This window comes from Leptinotarsa decemlineata, unplaced genomic scaffold, assembly GCF_025532065.1.
Source record: "Leptinotarsa decemlineata unplaced genomic scaffold, Ldec_3_MD MMD2_tig00000505_RagTag_RagTag, whole genome shotgun sequence".
In the NCBI taxonomy this organism is placed as follows: Eukaryota; Metazoa; Arthropoda; class Insecta; order Coleoptera; family Chrysomelidae; genus Leptinotarsa; species Leptinotarsa decemlineata.
In genome coordinates, this window is record NW_027412549.1 from 11,698,550 (window position 1) to 11,721,999 (window position 23,450).

The 23,450-nt window shown below is 35.4% G+C and overlaps 1 protein-coding gene across 3 annotated transcripts in view; it reads right to left on the minus strand.

Annotated features, from left to right (window-relative positions):
- Positions 1-21,424: 21,424 nt before the first annotated feature.
- Positions 21,425-23,450, minus strand: part of LOC111508686 (cytochrome P450 6k1) — a 114,041-nt gene continuing 112,015 nt past the window's right edge. For all 3 annotated transcript variants that reach the window (XM_074173942.1, XM_074173944.1, XM_074173941.1), the window contains one exon: positions 21,425-21,715. In XM_074173942.1, the coding sequence (XP_074030043.1) occupies positions 21,537-21,715 (179 nt within the window). In that variant the 3' untranslated portion in view covers positions 21,425-21,536. The remainder of the gene's footprint in view (positions 21,716-23,450) is intronic.

Consider the following 23,450-nt stretch of genomic DNA (forward strand, 5'->3'; position numbering starts at 1 on the left):
CTAGTTCTTTGATGGCTTGTTTCATTTTTTTTTCAGCTCCGCAGAGGTTTGATCCATTATCAGAGTGTATTTCTGATGGATTACCTCTTCTAAAAATAAATCAATGAACTGACATCATATCAGAATCCGTAGTGAGGGAAGAAGCCAGTTCTAGATGAATTGCCCGCGTTGACATACAGGTGAAGATAACACCGTACCTCATTTCCTTACTTTTACCAATTGTTACTATCATTGGGCCAAAATAATCCATGCCTGTAATCAAGAATGGTCTGCATTGTTGTACTGTACTGAAGTCTAGAGTTAGTTCCATCTGCTGAGTTACAACCCTGGCGTTTTTCTTCTTACACATAATGCCGGATGGTATACAAGCTTTAACTGCTGATCTAACCTTGATTATCCAAAATCTTTCCCTTAAATGGTTTATGATTTTTTCTCTTCCCTGATGATGATTCAGTTTATGATAATGTCTTATCAACGTGGTCATCTAGTTTTTTGAATCCAGAACAATTGGTTGTCTCATATTGATATCTAGGTGTTGTGCTTCATCCAATCGTCCGCTTAGTCTCAAAATATTGTCTTGGCCGATAAATAAATTCAAATTTCGAAAACGACTTTGTTTTCTAGGAATCTTCATACGATCGAGTCTCTCAATATCTTCGAAGAAACATCTCACTTGTGATTGCCTAATCTTTTCCAGTTCAGCCTTTTCAAATTCTTCAACCGTTAGCTCACCTGAGAAAATCTGAGGAGTTGGTAGATCAATTTTTTTCATGAGATGAATGAATCTCATCTCCCAAGCGACCGATCTGACAAGTCGTAAATAATTCGAAAATTTTTCAAAATTGTTAATTTCTTCACATCTCTTGTTGATTGAATTAACAAAAATTTTCTTTTTTTCTACTTCTGTACCATCTTCTATCTTTTCATGAGCATGAGGCCATTTAATCTCTCCTAAAGCCAAGAACTGAGGACCTTCAAACCAATTCTGAATGTTATCAATGTTCCAGAAACCCCTAGTTGCTTCATCTGCTACATTGAACTTTGTGGGTAGCCAATGCCATTCATCAGGATTTGTATTATCAGAAATTTCTTCAATTCTGTTGGCAACAAAAGTCTTATAAGTTCCTTGGATGTGACTTAATCCATCCCAAAACTATTTTAAAATAAATCCAAAAAAATTTCTTATCTATTTTTATGCTGTGGCCATTTTCGATAGTAATGGCGGATTACATATTTTTTCATAACAACCTCAATATGGGTATCAAATGACAGAGCTTGACTAACACTATAGTTGTACAGTATGAAAAACTTGAAAATCATACTAGTAAAAAAATATGTTAAACGGTTTTGTTGACAAAATAGATAATGATGATGTAGTAGTAAAACCTAAAAATAATTCGAAAGGTCCTAGGTAGCAATTATCACATCTTGTCCTCGGAAATCTACGGTATTGATCAGATAAAAAAATAATAAAATCGTTGCGCGTAATATTCACATATTGATTCAGGTTACGTTACGCTCGACGATTTTATTATTTTTTATCTGATCAATACCGTAGATTGCTGAGGAGAGTGGTGTGATGACTACTACCTAGGACCTCTCAAATCATTTTTTAGCTTTTAGTAAAACATATACATCATTATTATCTTTTTTTTTCAACGAAACCGTTCAACATGAAATTTTTATTTAACTTATTTTATTTCGTATGGATTCGAACGATGCTCACCACGCCTTCTCTGCCAGGAAACATTCCAGTGACGCGATCCAGTAACCAGTCATTTTTGTATGCATTTTCATCTATTACCACAAATATGTCTCCTATTTTTATGGGTTCACTTCTGGAATACCACCTACTTCTTGGAATCATGGTAGGCCGAATTTTCTTTCACCCGCATTTTCCAATACGCATTTGCCAAATTTTCAGCCAACCACCATTGTTTTCTATTGAGTACATCACTTTTGTTTTCACTGTAAATAGTGACACCACCTGGCCCCATCAACAGAAAATGGTTGAAAGTGATTGCTTCTGGGTCATTAGTGTCTATTGAGTTATGTGTTGAAGGTCTAGAATTCAGTGTACATATATTCAATTTCGGTCATCAACGTTTGAAGAACTTCTTCTCTGGGCCAGCCGTTTTTAAAGTTACCCTGAGAGCTTTTTTACGGAACGCACCACACATTCCTATATTCCACCCATATTGCTAGCAGCTGGAGGGTTAAATTTCCACACGGTACCCCGGCAAGTTACTTCATTTGACAACTTTCTAAAATCCAACGTACTAGCAGCTTCTTTGAGCTCTCCTTCCACTCCAACAAAATTTGTTCAATTGTCTGTGATAAATTGTTTAGGTTGTCCACGGTGAGAAATGAACCGTCTGATGGCAAGAATTGTTGAACTTGTGTCAAGTGTTGCAGCAATCTCAATATGGACAACCCTTCCGACCAATTAAAACAAATAGTGGGCCAAAAATATCTATTCCAACATACGTAAACAGAAATATGAATGCTTCGACTCTTTCTACTCGTAACATTCCCATTTCAGGCGCCACTAGTTGTCATTTTCTGATGCGACATTCCTGACAATTTTTGAAAATTTTTCAAGTGACTTGGCACATTTGATTCTAATAAGAGCGGTACATACCCGATGGACTGTGGCTGCTCATCGTTTTGAGGTTCAACTCAGTACACCTCTAACTTCACTGTTCAAGAACTCTTTCATTTGGAGAACTGTGTTTTTGTGGCATAAACTTCCTGAGAACGTTTTTCCAAATGGATTTAATCTCCAGCGATTTAAATCCAATGTGAATCGCTACTTCCGCACTGGCACCGCTCTTGGAGCGCTTTAGTGAATTTTTCTGTAGTGTTTGTGTTTTGTCCTTAAAAAAACAGCTGAAAGAATACGTAGTACCCAAAACTTTCCTCTCAGATAATTAATAATAGTTTCTACACCGATGGTGACCAGCTTTGATATGGTAATGGTACATCAATATTTCGATGAATTTATTATTGTGGGCTAATATAACTTGAGTACGAGTGCCAAAGTTCATTTTCAGAAAGCCATTCCCGAAATTCTTCCATCCAAACGAATTATTCCATTCTCATCTAAAATATGAGATGTTTTGAAAAATTGACGGGACTTTGAAACTCTAACATGATTCTTCAGCTCGAAATTTTCGAGGGAAAAACTCTCCATTTGACTTTCTTCGGATTACCTTTTTGAAGTGTTAAAAATCCAAGCAATTGTACGAATCAGTCTCCTCAAATTGAAGAACCTATAAATGCTAGGTAATTCTTCTAATTCTGCTGGAACCTGATTATGCGTAACTATTATTATGTTTGGTTGTTTAAGAAATGGAGGTACACGAACCATTTACCACTTAGAAAAAGGTTGACATTCTTCATCTCTTTTGTAGTTCAATCTGCGACGTTTTCATCTGATGGAGTCCAATGCAATTGAAAAACATTACTATTCTCATGAATTCCACCTAATCTACAAGATACAAACAATGGAAATCTTCTCGATTCTGATCGAATTTGTTCGAGGACTACTATCGAGACTGTCCGATAATGAATATTCTCCATGTTATATTATGATTCAGAACTAAAGAAAAGACATTCTATCCATGCTTGCTACCTTTCAGAAAACCACGACGATTCCAATATGAACTACGGATATATTTAATCCAAAAAATATAGACAAAAATTAAACATGCTGGAATCTTTGGAAACCAATGAGCGCAAATATTCAAACCCTTTTTCAAACGACCAGCAAGAAGATATAATCACTCACAAAAGTTCGTATCTAAGCAACCCACATAACACATAACGTGCTGTATAAGTCACTTATCTAGTCCAAGAACCGAACTGAAAGTTCTCCAAGATCAACATTGAATCGACATCATAATAAAATGTGTACATTGTTATGTGTGTTATATTCACTCTTTTGAATATGACTTTTTTAAAAACACTTTATTTTCAATTACAGACTTTCTTTGAATAACAACAAAAAATATCGTTACAAAAACTACAATGAAAAATGGAACAGAATCAAAGTTGATACTAAACGAATTCCAAATTAGTTCTGACCAACTCTAAATAGTTACTGACTATGATTTGACCTCGCAGGGTCCATTTATAATGTGTAGACAGCGGTGTCAGCAGGAGACGATGGGAATAACAAAAGTATCACGTTCTGCTGACTCTGCTGACTCAAAGTCTTGGAAGTCGTTATCTTGGTAATCTGACACCGGTGAGATCGTCCTACTCACGATATAACAACTCCCCTTATCAAAGAAAAGTTGGTGCTTTGTGTTGTAAATGGGATGGATTCTTATAATTTTATCGGTTTTAAAATAGACTTTGACTTTTCTCGTAATGACTTTTATTAATAATTTTTAACAACTGAACTCTACTTTATACAATAGTTACCAAAAACATAAAACAAAATTATTCCTATAGGGAGATAAAATATTAACATCGATATATTATAATAAACAATTCCAACATTCTCCCCCCATTTTGCAATCTAATTGCAAAATCATTCCAACCCAAAACGCTTCGGTATCTTCACTCTTCTTCCAGATCTTGTTATTACTTGTGATGAAGCCGTCGCATCTTGGTGTCTTCTTTCGCATCTATTTTCTCCCTCTTCATCTTCTCCTTGCTGTGTTACCTTTCCATTGTATATGCTATTGTTTTCTACGTTTCGATTTTCTGGTATCTCGTTAGTATCCCCTTCTCTAGTCTCCTTTAATTGGTTCGCCGTGTCTGCCTCAATTTCTAATGGAAACAATCGCTGAAGAGGACGAATTAATTCCCCTCGTTCTGTTTTAACACGTGCTACCCTTTCTATTCCATCTCTTCCTGGAAACAGTTGTAAAATTTTCCCCAATGGCCAGTTTACTCGTTTTTTGTTGTCACTTCCAATGAGTACAATATCTCCAATTTTGAGTGAAGTTACCCTTTTTTGACCAGTATGGACTAATTCTGCCAGATATTCCTTCCTAAATCGACTACGAAGGCCCTCTCGAAGTTTTTGCAGATACTTGTACCTTTTCAGTAGATGACCTCTATCAACCATATCCAACTCTGGAGTATCGGTGCTTGAGTTTGAACTGATAAACATCAAAGGCGTTAATGGAATCAGATCATCTTCGCTACTTGAGATATATGTGAGAGGTCGAGCATTAATATTTGCTTCACAGTCACACAAAACAGTCATGAGTTCTTCGTAATTTAACGATGATTTTCCCAAATTACGACGCAATAGTTCCTTTATAATTCTGACTATTCGCTCCCACCATCCTCCCCACCAAGGAGCAGTTGGAGCATTGAAAATCCATTTAATTTTTCTAGTTGTCGAATATTCTTCAATCTCTTTCCACGAAATTTTCTGCAGCAAATTCCAAGTACCTACAAAATTCCCACCGTTATCCGAATAGATTACAGAAATATTTCCTCTTCTTGCCACGAATCGTCTGAGTGCCATCAAGAAATCCTCAGTAGACAGGGATCGCACTAATTCAAAATGTACTGCCCTGTATACCGCACACGTGAAGATAACAATCCAAGATTTCTCGCCTCCTTTAAGAAAAAGCGGTCCTGCCAAATCCACACCAGTTACTTGGAATGGTGAAGACTGTTTGATTCTATTCAAAGGTAACGGTGCATACGGTGTATCTGCGGGGTTTTTCTTATGTTTCATACAAATCAAACATTTTGCCACAACATCCTTGACAAACTTCCTTCCTTTCAGTATCCAAAATTTTTCTCTCAATAATCCTAGAAGAGTTTGGACTCCTATATGACAATGTATTCGATGTTGTTGTCTAATCATTCTTTCTACAAGTTCGTGTTTGTATGGCAATATAATAGGATATTTGAAATCAAATGAATCATCACTTAGGATTAATTTAGTTTTTACCCTCAACAGACCATCTTCTGAACGAAACAAATTGATATTTTGAAGAACGTCCATATTTTCAGAAAAACTTTCATTCTGTATTGCTCTGAATAAACAAATTTCAGCATGTTCAATTTCATCGAAAGTTAATGGACCTGATTTTCTATGATTCTCTTTATTCGCATTATAACAAAATCTGAATAGCCAAGCAATCATCCTAGTAATTTTCGTGAACACAGAAAAATATTTGAATATTTGTGTAAACCACTGGTTTTGATTACTGACACAAGAAGTTACAGTCTTTTTTCTTTCTTTATCAACTTCATCATTCGTACAGTAAATCTCTACGTTTGGCCAGTGTTTTGGATCATTCTTCAACCACTCTGGTCCCTTCCACCATTGTTTCTCAACCAAAGTCTTACTCGAGCAACCTCTTGAAGCAACGTCTGCCGGATTTAAGTGACCAGGTACATGTCGCCAATCATTAACATTGCTCACTGAAGTTATTTCTTTCACTCTGTTACCTACGAAAGTATTCCAGTGACCTTGTGTTTTAATCCATGTGAGAGCAACCATCGAATCACTCCAGAAGTACGTTTTCAGAACACTCAGTTCATTCACACTTTTTACAGTTTTCCAAAGTCTGACCCCTATAACAATGGCTAACAATTCCAACCTAGGTAGGGTTATATTTTTAGGAGCTATTCTTGATTTGGCCTCAACAAGTTCAACAAACACTCTTCCTTCCACTACATTTCTTAGAAATACGCAGCAAGCATAAGCAGATTTACTAGCATCCGAAAACACATGAATCGTTGCATGGTTATAATCAACTCTTTGGCCACTACTGAGTGATCTTGGAATTTTACACAGACTGAGAAAATGTATTTGTTTCAACCACATATCGAACGGTTTTACAATATCACTTGGCAAAACTTCATCCCAAGCAACTTTTAGATTCCAAATTTCTTTCAATAATAATTTTGGAATAAGTGTTACTGGGCATGTAAAACCTATCGGATCAAATACTCTATGTGCTGCTGATAGTATTCCTCTTTTCGTTCTTGGAGTGTTTTCTAATTGAATGAGTGCGTTTACATCACACGAGAGTTCATCATTATGAAAATTCCAAATCAATCCCAAAACATATATATTTTCATTTTGAGCTACTTCATCTTTCATGCCTGAATTGGAATTGGAAGTCCAATCTCTAAGATTGAAGCCTCCCAAAGACATTAATTGTTTGGATTCAATAATAAATTTATTCATATCTTTCTCAGAATCAAAACTAGATAAACAGTTATCTACATAAAACGATTTCTTCAACAAATAAGCTGTGTCTTGGAATTCTGGAGATGATCTAGATAAATGGTAGTTGATAGTTGCAGCTAAAAGGAATGGACTACATTTCAAACCAAAAACTACTCGACGATGCCTAAAAAATTTTATTTTTTCATATGAATCATCTTGCCTCCAAAGAAATCTTAGAAAATCCCGATCCTTTTCAGTAACACTGATCTGTAAAAATGCTTTCTCAATGTCAGCTGTTACTCCTATCTTTCCTAATCTGAGTTTAACTAAAAGTGATGGGATTAAATCAATCATATTTGGACCTTTTTCTAGACACCCATTCAAAGATACACCTCTCTTATCAGTTGCCGAAGCATCAAAAACCGGCCTCACCTTTGTGGTTATATTGACTTCTTTAATGACAGCGTGATGTGGTAAATAGTGTACTTTTTTGTCCTCAGCTTGTTTTGCTTCCTCAATAATTTCCAGTGTTTCCCAGTCATGAAGAATTTTTTCATATTCTTGTAATTCACCTGTATTTCTTAACTTTTTTGTAGTAGACATCAACCGAGAATTGGCTATTTCATCATTTCTCATTATTTCTGGATGACCTTCAATCCAAGGTAGATGATCTTCATATCTATTCTCCTTCCAAGTTACCGTTTGATTAAACTTCTTTAAAACTTCTTCTTCATGTTCATCTTTGGTTTTGATATGTGCAACATCTTTTATTCCTATCACATCCAAATTCCATAGATCTGCAATGGAAAACTCAGTAAAACCGGCAAATATAGTAGAATATGTCGAACATTCACTTACTCTCTGACCCATTATTGTCCAACCTAAATAAGTTTCGAGAGCAACGTAGCCATTCATCAAATTTTCGATTTTTCCTGTCAAAAGCTTACCAAAAACATCGGCTCCTAATAATAATTGTATTTCATTTGAAACATCAAAGTTTCTAGTATCACTCAAAATTATATTTCTTTGTTTCAAATAGTCTATAACGGATAAATCAATCAAACGAGGTAAGTTGTTACATATTTTCACTTGTTCCACCACATTCACTTCTGTTTCAAACGTATTATTTGGATTTTGAATAATAATATTATACACATCATGTATTTTTGGTTCTGACTGAAACCCACCAAAAACACCTTGTACAATATTTTCCTGACGAACACTATCCAATCGTAATTCAGCTGCACAGTGTCGTGAAATATATGATCTTTGCGATCCTGAATCAAGTAACGTTCTAATCAATTTCTGTTTGTCATTATTGACAATTTTGACAACAACCGTTTGCAATAGAGTTTCGTTCGAAAAATTGTTAGTTAAAGTATTTTCAACCTTATTGTTTGGATTTTTATCATCTTGATCAGTGATACCTTTCTTCACATGCAAATTAGGACATAAAATGGGGTAATGTTTCTTTGAACATATCAAACACCTAATTACAGCTCGACAATTCTTACTAATGTGATTCACTTTTAAACAAGAAAAACATCCACGTTTTTTCATTATTCTAGATTTTCTTTCATCAATTGAAAGACTTTGAGCTTTCAAACAATCCTTACTTGCATGTGAATTCAAATCGCAGAATAAACAATTATTTTGCTTATCTTTTAAATAATCTTTGGGATTAGCTGTGTACAAAGCAGCTGCTGTATATAATTCGGGCTCACCTTGTTTTGGAAAATATTTATTCTTACTGTCATGATATTTGTTGTGCTCGTGTCCTTTTCCAAATCCTTTTTGTGCCAAATGTATTCGTTCTTCTGACTCAACCTCCATTTTCAAAAAACCTAATAACATATTCAAATAATTAGTACCTTTGGAAGTGTCATTATCATTCTTCTCATTTCGTTGATTGAAATTACGATGTCTTTCCCAAGTTCTTAAAACTTCTGCAGGCAAAGCCGATTCTACAAGAGGGAAAAGCATAGCCGCATATTTTTCGCTAGTAACTCCTAGGGATTCCAAAGCTCTTAACTGGGTTTCAAGTTTATCATACAGATTGGAAAGAGACATACCTGTTTTAGCTTTTGAAGATTGTTGCAGTACAAGTTGTAATAGTTCCCTTACGTAAACTTCGATTAGGAATTCGTCCCTGGCAAAACGAGTCTTCAACTGGTCAATGGCTTTAATGTAATTGGGCCCAGACGGGGGGTAACTTTCTACTAAATCTCGAGCAACTGAACCACTTTCCGTCGCTTGTAAAAGATACTGAAACTTGTCTTCATTATCTATTTCTGGGTCGTTGTGAATCTTCTTGAATTGTCCCCAGAACCCAATCCAGTTCTTCACGTTCCCATCGAATTTCTTCAGTTCTATTCTTGGTAAATGAAATTTTCTCTGAATTTTCTCCGTTATAGAGAAATTGGCACAGCTCAAATTATCTTCTTGGGTCTTCGTAATCTCGTTCAATCGGAATTCGCATTTGGATTTATATTTTATCAGTTCGTCTCTGTAATATTCTACCTCGTCGTACTCCTCTTCTAATTCAATATCATCGACGGCTTCTAATGACAATTTTTCTTTAACTCCTTCATCTGCCTCGAATAATCTGCTACTCTTATCCTCCAATTGTCTCAGTAGAAACAGTAAATCATCTTTGGTCGAATCTCTCAGCTTCAAAGCTCCATCAAGCGCTTCAACAGATTTTTTGAAAAGTCTCCTCAACTGCTGCCTATTTTTCTTCAAACTATCCATCTTTTATGTCCTGTCACGGTCGCCAAATGTTGTAAATGGGATGGATTCTTATAATTTTATCGGTTTTAAAATAGACTTTGACTTTTCTCGTAATGACTTTTATTAATAATTTTTAACAACTGAACTCTACTTTATACAATAGTTACCAAAAACATAAAACAAAATTATTCCTATAGGGAGATAAAATATTAACATCGATATATTATAATAAACAATTCCAACACTTTGCAGCAACTTTTATTAAGAAAAAGTTTTTTCATTCAAACTCGTGGTTAGCTCGACATCTTCTTCAACAGGGTCTTCTAGACGGACGCTGGGTCTTCTTCTAGGAACGAATCTTGCCAGGGTTCTGGGTACTATTCTTGTTCTTGGTGGTCTCGGTGGGTTGTCGTTGCTTGAAGAGGTGATTCCGATCGCAATTGACTTCTTGCGACGGCACTTGCAGAAAATATACAAAATCACTAGTGCGATGATGAGGGCAATTGTAAAATACGTGAACCAAGAAATATGTTTTTATTTTATTTAATTTCAGGGGTTTCAGCTCCGGGAGTTTTGATTTTTCCGGCAGGTGGTCACAGCATCGATATGGTATCTGGACTGCATGTTTGTTGTAAGTTACGTTCTGGTATCTTTCAACGAAATATTTGGAATGAACTCTCGTGTTTCCAATGAAGGCGTTGCATTCAGGCTGAAGTTTCAGGAGAGTATTGGTTTCGATGATTTTTGTGATTACTTCTCTGCCGATACAATTTATGGTGACCGGTAGAGGATCGGATATTGATATCAGCCACAGATTTTGAGAAATCACTTGAACGTTGTAGTCCTTTGCGTAGATCACTGTTGATTTACAATTTTCAGGCAATTGCAGAGTTTGTTTGAGGAGCTGGGCTTCACAAATAGCGTTGCTGTCTATCGGGTATGGAAGCACTTCTGCACAAATTTTCAAGTCGGTTTTGATCACTTTACAATTATCTAAATTTTGAAAAGAAGTGTACAACATTGAATCGTCGTCTCGCGCAATACATTTTTTAAATGTTAATAATATATGGTGAAGTCCTGTTCGAGCATCCAAGATTGGTATTGAATATAAACGAAAAAGTGTGTACGTTTCAGGCTCTACTAGGGGAATATTTAAAACAAATACTACTTTATTGTCTGTTTGATATGCTTGCAATTCAATAAGGTCTAGGTATTGGGGGATATTTCCAATACTGACGTATAATGGTAAATTATTTTTGTTCAATGTTTGTGATATTTCTTGAAGTGAATAAAGTTAATCTCTTGATGTTATGATTGAACCATGAATTATTTTCAATCGAGCGAAAGTGATTGAATTGATAATATCACCAATAAAAGTTTCAAGGAATAGTTAGCTTTCCATGAGTGATTCGCATATCTCTAGAGTTTTTATTTGAGCTTCGTGAAATGCCATATCGTCTGATATTTCCATTAATGATTTTTCCATTTCTTTTATATATTGATTGAAAGTCTCTTCTTCAACTTGTAGCTTTTGAATTGTTGAATTGAAGTTTTTGATCACCGAGGTGGTTACAGATATTTGATTTTTTAATAGACTTTCAATTTGATGTTCGTCTTGGCTTATTTTATTGATACAATCCGTGAAATATTCTCCATCGGATGCGTCAAGGTTTCCGGTTATTGCTTTCCAAAAAGTTCCTACACCATTTATTAAAGCACGTTTTGTTCTTTTTTCGAATTTTTCTGTGTCCGTGAAGATATCTCTAAACTTTACTTGTAGTGAGTCTGATATTTGGCTTAAAAGACTGGTATGTGTTTTTATTTGAGCTTTGAAAGCTAGTATTCTAGGCTCGTCTCCGTCGAGAAAATAAATGAGGTTTTCTAGGATTTTATCATTATTGTATAGAGCGTCTTTGATGGATGATAAATCTTTGTAGACCAAAAGGGTCCATTTTTCGTTCGTTATTTTGAGGGTTCCTTCTTGATGGAAGAAAACGCCGATCAAGTTATTGATTGACTCTAAGTTGTATTGGGCACTGGCTGTTGATGACAGCAGGAGTGTCCTGAAAAAGATTATTATTATTCATGAAAAGGTTTCAAGCGGTCGAAATTTACTTTAGTTTTATTTCGCGTTTTCCAATTTACTAACATCGCGGAGTTGAGATAAATTTCTAATATTTCAAATGGTCCATTAAATTTATTTTCGAGTTTATTTGAAATCTGTGACTCTTTCACATAAACCTTGTCTCCTACTTTATATTTAGGGACGTTTTCGGAAACTGTCCTATCAAATCTGATTTTGGACTTTTTTTTTTGTCTTTCGGTTTTTGCTCTGGCCAATTTATAGAAATATGTCATGCGGTTATTAAGATCTCTAACATATTTTGAAATTAGGTCTTTTTGGTTATAGAGCGTTTCTGGGGATCGACTAGCTGTATGTCCGAATATTAATTCGTACGGTGTGAAACCTGTTGTTTTGTTTCTCGTATTGTTATAACAAATAACTACATATGGTAAGACGTTCATGGGGTGTTCATCGGGATTTTCGGCTTTATGGGCGCGAATCATTTCAGCAAATGTGGCGTGGAATCTTTCGATTGATCCGTTCGATTGTGGGTGATTTACACTAGAATATGTTAGTTTAATGTCGTACAAAAAGCATAAGTCTTTCATAAGTTGACTTGTAAATTCTCGACCGTAGTCGCAATGTATCCTAAGTGGTGTAGGGGACCCTGGGGCTGGTTTTAACAGGGGTAAATACTAACAGCGTAATTACATGGAACCTATTCGACTTACCATGTTAGTTCCAACGCACTTTGTGCTTACGAATACGCGCGAACGTGTCTCGACCTGTCAGTTGCCGGCCGAGCGTCACGGGAGCAGGTTGTGTCAGACGCCTCCAATTTCACAGGTAAATGAACTTTTTAACGTGTTTAATTTTTTGCATTACTTTTTAAATATGTATCGTAAAAAATTGGCTTTGGTATTGCATAAATCTGTATTTATTGTATTTTTCATTAATGTTAAAGTTTTAATCGAGAATATAACCGGTAAAAGAAAAACTATAACTTTGTGCAAAATGGGGTCGTGGGGTTGGTTTTAACAAAATGCACGGGGTAGGTTCTAACGCGTTAATATTTGCCCCGCACACCGGGCAGGTTTTAACAGTTGAAAAAATTTAAACGTAGGTAATATTGTTCTTACTGTACTGTACTGCAGTGACGTCTCGTCCAAGAGATTCACCAATATTCTTTAGTCCCGAAGCTGTACGGCCATTGCCAAAAGCGGCCCCCCGCTCTAAGTCTAATCGAGGTCGCAAGCGAAAATGTGCAATCTTAACCGACACTCCGGAAAAGAGTGCTTTAGAAGAGGAAGCTAAGCTAAAGAATAACAAAAAGAAATCTACTGCGAAAGTAAAAGTCAATAAGGAAAAGCAAAGAGTTAAGAAACGTAAAGTGGAAAAAAAGAGAAGAAGTCCAGTAAACAGCCTAGGGATAGAGTGAAAAAGAAAGTATTACAAGAGAGTTCAGAAGACGACGATGATGAGGATGAAACCATTTGCTTAGGCTGTGGCTCATCATATTCTGAAGATATATCTGGTGTGGACTGAGTTGAATGTATATCCTGTAAACAATAGTCGCATATAACTTGCATAAAAGGCGATGCAGTTGCTTATGTTTGCACAAACTGCAACTCAGATTCCGATTACGATGACTAATTTTTATCACTGGTTTGAAGACTGACTAATGAGTAGGTTGAGTAAGACTGATTAGAAAGTTTCACTGTTATAACCAAAGTTGTACCTATGTTGATTTATTAGAGGAGTAATGTTTTGTTATTTTATTTGATAAAGATAGATTTAGTAAGTTTCAAGTTTATTACACATGTTTAAACGGCAAGGAGCCGAATTTCATTTTATTTGGATTTTTAATGATCATTTGATGATCAAACATTATTTTTTGTTCTCTGATTTGAGTAATGCTGATTAAGTGAGTCAGTTTAACTATATAATTTAAGTTTTCTGTTTATTTTATGAACGGTAAGGAACCGCATTTAATTTTATTAGTGTTTCTAATAAACATTGAATATTATTTTGTTGTTTATCTTAACCAAAATCCCATTCCCAACTACATGTTATTTCTTACCCCCGCTGTTAAAACTTTTCCCAGCGGTGTTAAAACCAACCCCAAACCGGGGTAAGATCTAACAAGTGACTTGTTTGCCAAAACTCGTTTTTTCTCAGATATGGTAATTATTATATACATTTTGTTGTACTTTACGTAAAGCTCATTAAATTTTGCATCATTTACCAAAAAACCATGTTTCTTGCTAAAGTAGTTTACAAAATATTACGCTTAATTCAAAATTTGTTAGAACCAGCCCCCGTCTCCCCGTACTGTTGAAGGTAAAGAAGAAGGGTATTCACGACTGATTTCGAGGATTTGTCTTCTATGGCGTATGCTTGTGTGAATTTAGTCAATTCGTCTCTTATTGTCAAAGCGTAGTATTTTGTGGGAATTTCGAAAATGTCTACATTGATACGTTCAAAAGGGGCTTTTGGTGTTTCAGTTATGACGAGAGGTGTACTAAGGTTTTTTCGGCAAATTTTGACTTTTTGACATCTTTTCGACGTCTTTAATGCGACCTTGCCAGTTGTATTTCTGTTTTACTCTTCTGATGGTTTCATTAATGTAAATTTGTTTTTCCTGAATGGCACTGATCAATGATATGGGAATTTGATCGGGGTCAGGAGTTGTCGTTAAGTTTTGACTACTTTTAATTTGATTTCCTTGTCAGCAAAAATGAATGAAAATATTTCTAATATGGGTAGGTCTAGGTTGTTTTCAATTGAAAAAGTTTTTCTAAGATCGAACTCATTTTGGGATTTATAAATAATATAGAACATGTGTTCTATGACAGATTCAGGATCAAAAGGAATGGGTATGATGTAGTATTTACGATCTTTTACTGATTTGCTAGAAAGTATGTTGATTCTATCATTGTAAAACTCTGGGTGTTCTTCGAAGAGATCTTCGATGATTTCATAGTGTAATAGTTCTAGTTTGTTTTGCCAAAAGAAACTAACAATGTTTTTATGATGTTTATCAAGAAGTTGAGAATTATCGAATTCTATTTTATAAATCGATTAAAGATTTTGATTTACATGAATTGACAAATGTATTAAATTCTTCTTGAATGGTTTCTACGGAGATTTCGTTTTCAGGGGTTTCGTTTCCTTCAGGGTTATTTCTCTCTTCAGGGTTGTTTTCGTTAGGGTTATCACTTATTTCGGGGTCCGCTTTTACTTCGGTTTCGTTCTCGTTAGATGCGTGTATGGAAATTTTGTGTTGGAAATTCGCACATTCTTTGAAGTAGTTGACTTTGATTCGAGATAGTACATCTGCATTTTTGTTGGTTTTGCCAGGTTTGTATTCTATCTGGTAATCATACTCTTTGAGTTTGAGTCGCCAGCGTGCCAGCCTACTACCAGGGTCTTTTATTGAAAAAAGCCAGGTGAATGGTCTATGATCAGTAATTAATCGGAATTTTCGTCCAAAAAGATATGGGCGAAAATGCTTTACTGCCCAAACAATGGCAAGAAGTTCTCTTTCTATTGTAGAGTACTTCGATTCTGCGCTACAAAGTGTTCTAGACGCATATGCTATTGGGAGATCTTTGCCAATGGGACCTTGTGATAAAATAGCACCAATTGCAAACGCACTGGCGTCAGTGGTGAGCAAAAATGGTTCTTTAAAATTGGGATAAGTGAGAATGGGGCTCGTTATGAGTGCATTTTTTAGTTGTTCGAATGCCTGTCTGCATTCTGCATCGAAGTTAAAGGGGGTATCCTTTTGTAGTAATTTGGTCAATGGTTTCGAAAATTTTGGCTAAATTACAAATGAATCGTCGATAGTATCCAGCTAAACCTAGAAATGATTTTATTTCTTTTTGGGTTTTTGGTTCGGGGAAATTTTGGATACATTCAATTTTCGTTGGATTGGCTTTGACTCCGTTTTGGGTAATGACATGTCCAAGATAGGCGACTTCTTTTCTCAAGAATTCGCACTTATCCGGTTAGATTTTCAGGTTCGCTTTTCGAAGTATTTTAAATACTTCGGTCAACCTTGCTATGTGCTCATGGATGGTAGGAGAATATACGATGATGTCATCCATGTATACGAGACATCTTTCGTTCTGTATACCTAGAAGAACATTATCCATAACTCTCTGGAACGTGCTTGGAGCGTTCCTTAAGCCAAATGGCATACGAACAAATTCGCAGTGACCATTGTCTACGGAGAAAGCCGTTTTGGGAATATCTTCGGGTTCGATTTCAATTTGATGAAATCCGGAGGCGAGATCAAGCGTGGTGAAATATTCACATTTACCAAGCTGGTCTAGGAGGTCAGAGATGTTGGGTAATGGGTATTTGTCGTCAACCGTTAGCTCGTTGAGTTTTCGGTAATCGATGACAACTCTCTATTTCTGTTTACCGGAGGCATCCATCTTTTTGGGTACAATCCAAACTGGGGATGACCATGGGGATATTGATGGCTGAATAATGCCTTGATTTAGCATTTTTGATATTTGTGTTTTTACTTCCTCCTTGTGTACCTGTGGGTACCTGTAGGATTTCGTAAAGACGGGTCTAGCATCCTTAGTATCGATGGTATGTTTTATTTCGTTGGTAAAAGTGAGATTATCCCTTTCTAAATAGAAGATATCTTCGAATTGGAGGCATAAATCAGTTATTGATTGATGTTCCTCTTCGTTCAAATGTTCGGTTCTTAGTTGCGCTTTGATATCTTGGATACGGTCAATATGGGGTTGGTTTTGGGAAAACGATTCATTAATATTCAAAATTGTTTCATGTGTTGGAAGGGGTTCTAGTTTTATTTCAGAAAAATCAATTTGTTTTGGGATCGCGTTTGTATTCACGATAGTAGTGTAGAACATACCGTTTTCATCAATTTTGACTATGGCGTTGGGAATTCTAACTTTTTCTCTTTCTTCAGCTAGCAGTATAGCTTCAGTGTTCTTGAGGTTGCAATGTAATTTGAATATTTTCTCCATTCGGGGTTCTATTTGAATTTGGTTCGGTTTTTCAGTGAGTATATGGTCATTTATGTCTGAAACTTTGAACAAAGGGACCGTTTTAAAGTTTGTTATGAGTTTTTTATTTTTCAGGTCAATTATACAATTGTAATGTTCGAGAAAGTCAGATCCGAGTAAACCGTCAAAGTCGATGTCTAAGTCGTAGATAAAGACTTTGTGTGGATCGTTTTGTGTGAAATTCATTAGATTGAATTCATTCACGACAATTTACTGGTCAGTGATACTTTGTATAGTGACGTTTTCAGGGAATCTAAGGGGGTATTTTCCGCATGTTTTGGGTTTGAAAATAGATATTCCTGCACCTGTATCGATGAGGATTTTAAAAGTTTTGGAAGAGTCTTTGATGTAGTAGTACAGATTCTTCGAATTCATAGAAAGCATAGGGCTTACATGAAAATTTGTTCCGGGAAGTTCACGTTCGGGTTGAAGTCTTGTATATTCAGGGACTGAATTTGGGATTGGACTTCTAATATAGGGTCGATCGATTGGTTGTTCGTTGTCTGGGGTTGAATAGGTGGGTGGTTCGTATTCGGGAGTGAAAGAAAATCCTGGTATATTGAAGGATCTTCAGGTGTTTGAATTTGGTTGTATTGATAATCTTGATCACTAGGGGTATAGTAATTATAGTCATTATCGGTGGGGTAGTAATCGTTGTATTGATAGTTATAGCTATCAGCTGTATGATAGTCTTGATTATCACCTGTATGATAATCTTGAGATTCGTATGTCATGAAATGAGCTCTTTGGTTTTGGTTAAAATTGACAGGGTTATTCGGATTTCTTTGAATTACAGGTGGTCTGAATTGTTTTTGAGATTGAGGTCGAGTTTGATTTTGATTAGTCTGGGACCTGTTTGACTGAGGATTTGTTTGAAAGTTTGGTCTTGAAAAATTCTGATTGGGTTGAGGGTTTGTTTGACTCGAAAAATTTTGATTGGGTTGAGGGTTCGGTATCGCAAACCTTTGGTTGGAATATTGATAATTATTTTGGGGTCTTTGTTGTCTCATTCGACATTCTGTGGAAATGTGACCTATCTGACCACAAGTGTGACAGATTCTTTGGGATGTTGGTTGGGGGTTTCGTCTGATTGTTTGTTGAGGATGTGTTTGGTTGTGTCTTTCATTTTTTTGATGTTCGAAATAGGATAGTTGCATTTCTCTCCTAATTCTAACATGGGCTTCAAGTAGATCTGCCGGATTTGAGGCACGAATTAATTGACCTATTCGCGGTTCTAGTCCGGTTAAAAGCGTGTTTAATGCCATTGTTTCAATTAGTGCGGATTGCGTGTGTTTCTGTTCCGCAGAAAGGACGGATTTTTGTACACATGCGTGCATTTTGGCATTGTGGACTTGAAGGCGATTGAAAAATACTAAAGGTGTTTCATTTGGAAGTTGTTTGATACGCTGGAGATCGTGAATCAATGATGTTAGATCTCTAGAATCTCCAAAATATAAATTTAATAAATGTTTGATTTTGGGATAAGTTCCAGGATTCCTTGAACTTATCAATTGTGCTGCTCTACCTCTGAGTTTGTTTTTGATGTGAATCACTAATAGATCGCGTTGGTCTACTGTTGACATGCGATATGCACAATCACAAGCATTTAAGAAAGTGTTCAAAAATATTTGATCACCTTCGAATTCAGGCACTATTGAAAATATTTCTGATAACTTGTATGGTTCGATTGCTTCTGGTTCTGGTTGGTTTTGAGGCATTTTGATTTATCTTAACAAATTTTTGGTGTCAAAATTTTAATGATCGAACAGTGCTGTTCTAAATTAGTTCTGACCAACTCTAAATAGTTACTGACTATGATTTGACCTCGCAGGGTCCATTTATAAAGTGTAGACAGTGGTGTCTGCAGGAGACGAAGGGAATAACAAAAGTATCACGTTCTGCTGACTCTGCTGACTCAAAGTCTTGGAAGTCGTTATTTTGGTAATCTGATATCGGTGAGATCGTCCTACTCACGATATAACATGTGTATACGACTATTATATAAGTTTATGGGCTTTTCAGAATTTACTACAGTTTTTTGGAAAATTAATCAACTCGGTACCATTTTTTTAATGTGATCTGGAAATACTCGATCATTTTCTAGTTTATAAATTGATGAAGTTGTGACTTTCGTCAAGATATTGATAAAGTTCTTTGAGATACACTGTTTTGAAGAAATTGTCAATCCCTATTTTTTAGTAGCCATTTTAGATCAAAGATCTCATAGATCAAGCGTCAACCGGTGTCACTTCTCACTCAGTAAACAGCACGGAGTAGGGATGAGAACGAAGCCGGTCTCGTTCTCATCCCTCTCGTTTTTGAACTCGTTGGATTTGCTAGGAATAACCCCGTATAATCGCTCTGTAATTTGAATGACATTTTGAATGACAAGTTCCGAGGTGGAAATATATCAATATCACGAATCTTTATTATACCTACAGATGTGCCATGTCATTTTGAACGTGTGCAATTTCCAATTAGATTGGCATATGTAATGACTTTTATTGAGTCCCAAGGCCAAACAATGTCTCTATTGAAAACACTTTCCCAATACAAGAACAAAAGTTACGGTCTCTCAACGGGCGTTTCGCTTACCAAGTTAGCGTCCTCAGGAGAACATTATGATTAAATTTTACTACTATGTTAGTGTTTTTATATGGTAGTGGTCTTCCTACTACCTGTTAGTATTACCTAACTACACCGGTTAGTATTACCTACTACTACATGTTATTGATCATATGCTGCTAAACTACCTGTATTTTTACACCTCTAATTTGTTATGTATTTCCTTTATGTTAGTGATTATCTCTAATATTTATCTGTTTTTTCTTTAGAATTATTACGCATAAGACCTTTGTCACTATTCATAGTTCTATAAAAAACAGATAGTTTAGCATAGGATCAATAACAGGTAGTAGTTCGGTAATACTAACCGATAGTAGTTAGGTTATATTAACAGGTAGTAGTTAGGCCACTAGCATTTGAAAACACTAACATACTAGTAAAATTTAGTCATAATGATCTCCTGAGAACGCTAACTTGGTTAATGAAACGCGCGTCAAGAGCCGTAATTTTTGTCCTAGTGTTGGGAAAGTGTTTTCAATAGATTCATTTTACGCCAGAGGTTTCAGCACGAACTAATAAACTATGTCTGTTTGTAGCTTGGATTTGAGCACCGGTTTCGGTGCTCAAATCTTCAGTACCGGGCATGGTCTCTTCAAAACGGTGTGAACCATCTGAGTATCACGACCAAACAAATATAATTCCAGCTAGTCATGAAATCTTTCTGCAGTTGATTCAGTGGGATGTCCACTGCGCCACCTGCAGACAGAGCCAGAAAACAACTCCACAAACATCCTTCGGGGTGGGAGTCGGAATAATGAGAGAAAAGGGTAAACCTTGTGAGCATGTTTTTTGACCATGAGGATGCATAAATCATTGTGAGAAGAATGACATTTGAAAAAATGTATGTGCTTGCAACCTTAATCTTCATATCAACTTTCATCATAAGCAGGTGTGCCAATTCAAGAAACATTCAGTTCTTTCAATATTGTTACCTATATGCTTGTATATTATTATCATTTGTGCTAATTTATGTTCTGAGATAATGAAAAAATTTTGCAGAAAGTATGATAAATGTTGAGTAATAAAATTTGTTATTGATGAATTTTTGAAACTTCCAACTTTCATGATTATAATTCAGAAAATACTGAAATAAAACCAATAGAAATTTTAAAATATCTGGGCATGAACATGGAGGATAAAGAAACTGTTAAGACTCATTTAGAAAGGCATCCATTAAGGCCATGGATACTGTGAAACACTGGAGGCCCCATTTACCAAAAGCAGTGAATCCTGGAAAACTACCAAGAGTGGCGAATATTGTAACAGATTTGACCTAAGAATGGATTTATTTTGTTATGAAGATGCCATCCATATGATCAACAAAAATCTCTAACAAAGATAAACAAAGATCCCCATGACGCGAAGCTAAGCTTTGACATCGACTATCGAATGAGAAATCAATACTTTCTCTGCAGCTTCTACTGCAAGTACCTACGTATCTTTTTTGGCTCTGATTTTAAGTAGTTCAACTTATTATTTGGTGTTTACTCAATCTGTTTAATTGATTTTTACTCTAGACTCTATAGAGCAATACCTCATTGAGAAATCCAATGTTATATTCCTGTGGACTCATGATATTTATCTGAAATATTTCATATCAAAAATTATGAGTGATATATGTACTGGAAATCTGAGTATGAATCAAAATAGATTCTATAAGAATACATGAGAGGCATGTCTTTCCAAAAAATGTGTGGTATTAATGTAGGTGAATAACTGGTTATACCTACTGAACACTGCTAAAATAGTTTTTCTTGGAACACCAAGTATCTCTGGCGGGGAAAATCAAATATTCAACACAAATCAATATGTAAAATGAAGAAATCCGAAGGGATTCAATATTTATTTTCGTAATAAGATAATTAATATGGTTTATAGAATATGAGTTATCACATACTTCCTTATGAATCAAAATTTACAAATCTGCAGTTGTGAGTCTTTTCAAAATCATCGGTAAACCAACTTTGGATAGATTCAATATACTTTTAGGTTCAAATTCGATAGGGTCAGGAGTTTCTGCACATTTTTGAACTTCAAATTTGGATAGGATATGGATCAAAGCCAATTGGGTACTTATTAATCCAAATCGCCCACCTGAAAAATTCAAAAAATTCAATAAATATAAATGATAACGGCAACTTGTTGAAGAACCGATTGGTAATGAATTTTCAGATTGTTTTTCATTATTTGAATTTGATGCTAAACCTTTGAATGGAAAATATTTAACCACCTTCAGACAAAAACTTTCGTTTGAATGTGATGATAGAAATTCTCCTTGAATGTCAGAGGTATGAACTTTTATTTGCTGGAAAAATAGACCACAATAGATTTGAAAGATAGATGTATGATTTTTTTTGAAAATACCGGAATCTTCGAATGAGTTGAAAAATTAAAATAATAGGAAGCAAATTTGAAGAAATATAAATTAAGTATATCTTACTAATGTGTGGTGGTAAACTACACTCAACATTTACTGTTTCATTCATTTCAATCGATTTATAAATAAAGTATAATTTTTGTTGAAAAAAACGAGTGTGCTTTAGACCACACGACTGAATATACAGTGCATTCCCTTTAAAATGAGGCATCCTGAATAACTTTTGGTGTAATGATTTTCAGGAAAAATGAAAGAAACGTCAACAAACACTTTGACATATTCACATTTGATGTTACTTCCCCTATCGCACCCCCAGAGCATGTCACCAATTATTTTTAAATGGATCACCCTATAGTGCTTATGGTTCAGGAGCTACAAATTATTTGATTGGAAAACGAGCCACCCTGAATAACTTTTGAAACAATGATTTGCATGAATAATAGAAAAACACCTCAACAATAGTATACAGGGGGACACAGTTTGACATATTCGTTCTAGAAACAAATATGGAAGAAATAAATCAGAAAAAGAGATTTTTTATTAATTCTTGAATCAAAATCTGATGACTGGACAATGAGAAGAAAAAAAATTTTTTCTATAGTAAATATTCAAAAACTTGTCCACCAGCTTCCATACAATGGTACGAACGACCTTTCATTACCGCCCTCACATGGTTGACAATCTCGGCAGTTATTTCTTTGCAATGCCTCATGGTGGCCATTCTGTAGGACTTATTCTACCAATCCAGCGACCAGCAAAATGATCATCAAAAAATTGTAGCACTGGAGGTGGACCGTCCTGCTGAAAAACTATTTCGTTTTCGAATAAATTCATATCCTCCTCAATTGCCCAATTTATGCATGGTATTATTCGATTCTCCAACATATCCAAATATTTATCACTAGTCAAATTATCATCGATAAAAAAGCTCCCTGCACAAACATTCAGTTTTTGAGGTCGTTGGTTATTTACTTGACGGTATGAATGAGGATTCGTATCACTTCAATTTCGACAATGTTGCCGATTCATCTCTACATTCAAACTTAACGTTAATTCATCCAAAAGACAAATTTTATACAAGAAATTCTGATGGATGTTGATCCGTTCAGCGAGACTTTCACAAAACTCGATACGTCTATCGAGATTATCTTCGTTCAATTCATGAACTAGTCTAATGTTATATGGATGAAATTTGTACTTATGAAGGATTCTGTAAACATTTGTACTACTGATTTCATATTCTAGAAATAACTTAGTAAGAGATTGCAAATTTTCCATTAGTCCAACATGCCTGAGAACTGCAGTACAAATAACTTCATCGTTGACAACTCCTGAACGGTTATGCTTTTTATTGTTAACAGATCCAGTTTCCATAAATTTGTTCAATAATTTCGAAACGTATTTGTGTCGTACATTTTTTCCTAGATGATTATCATTGAACATACGGGCAGC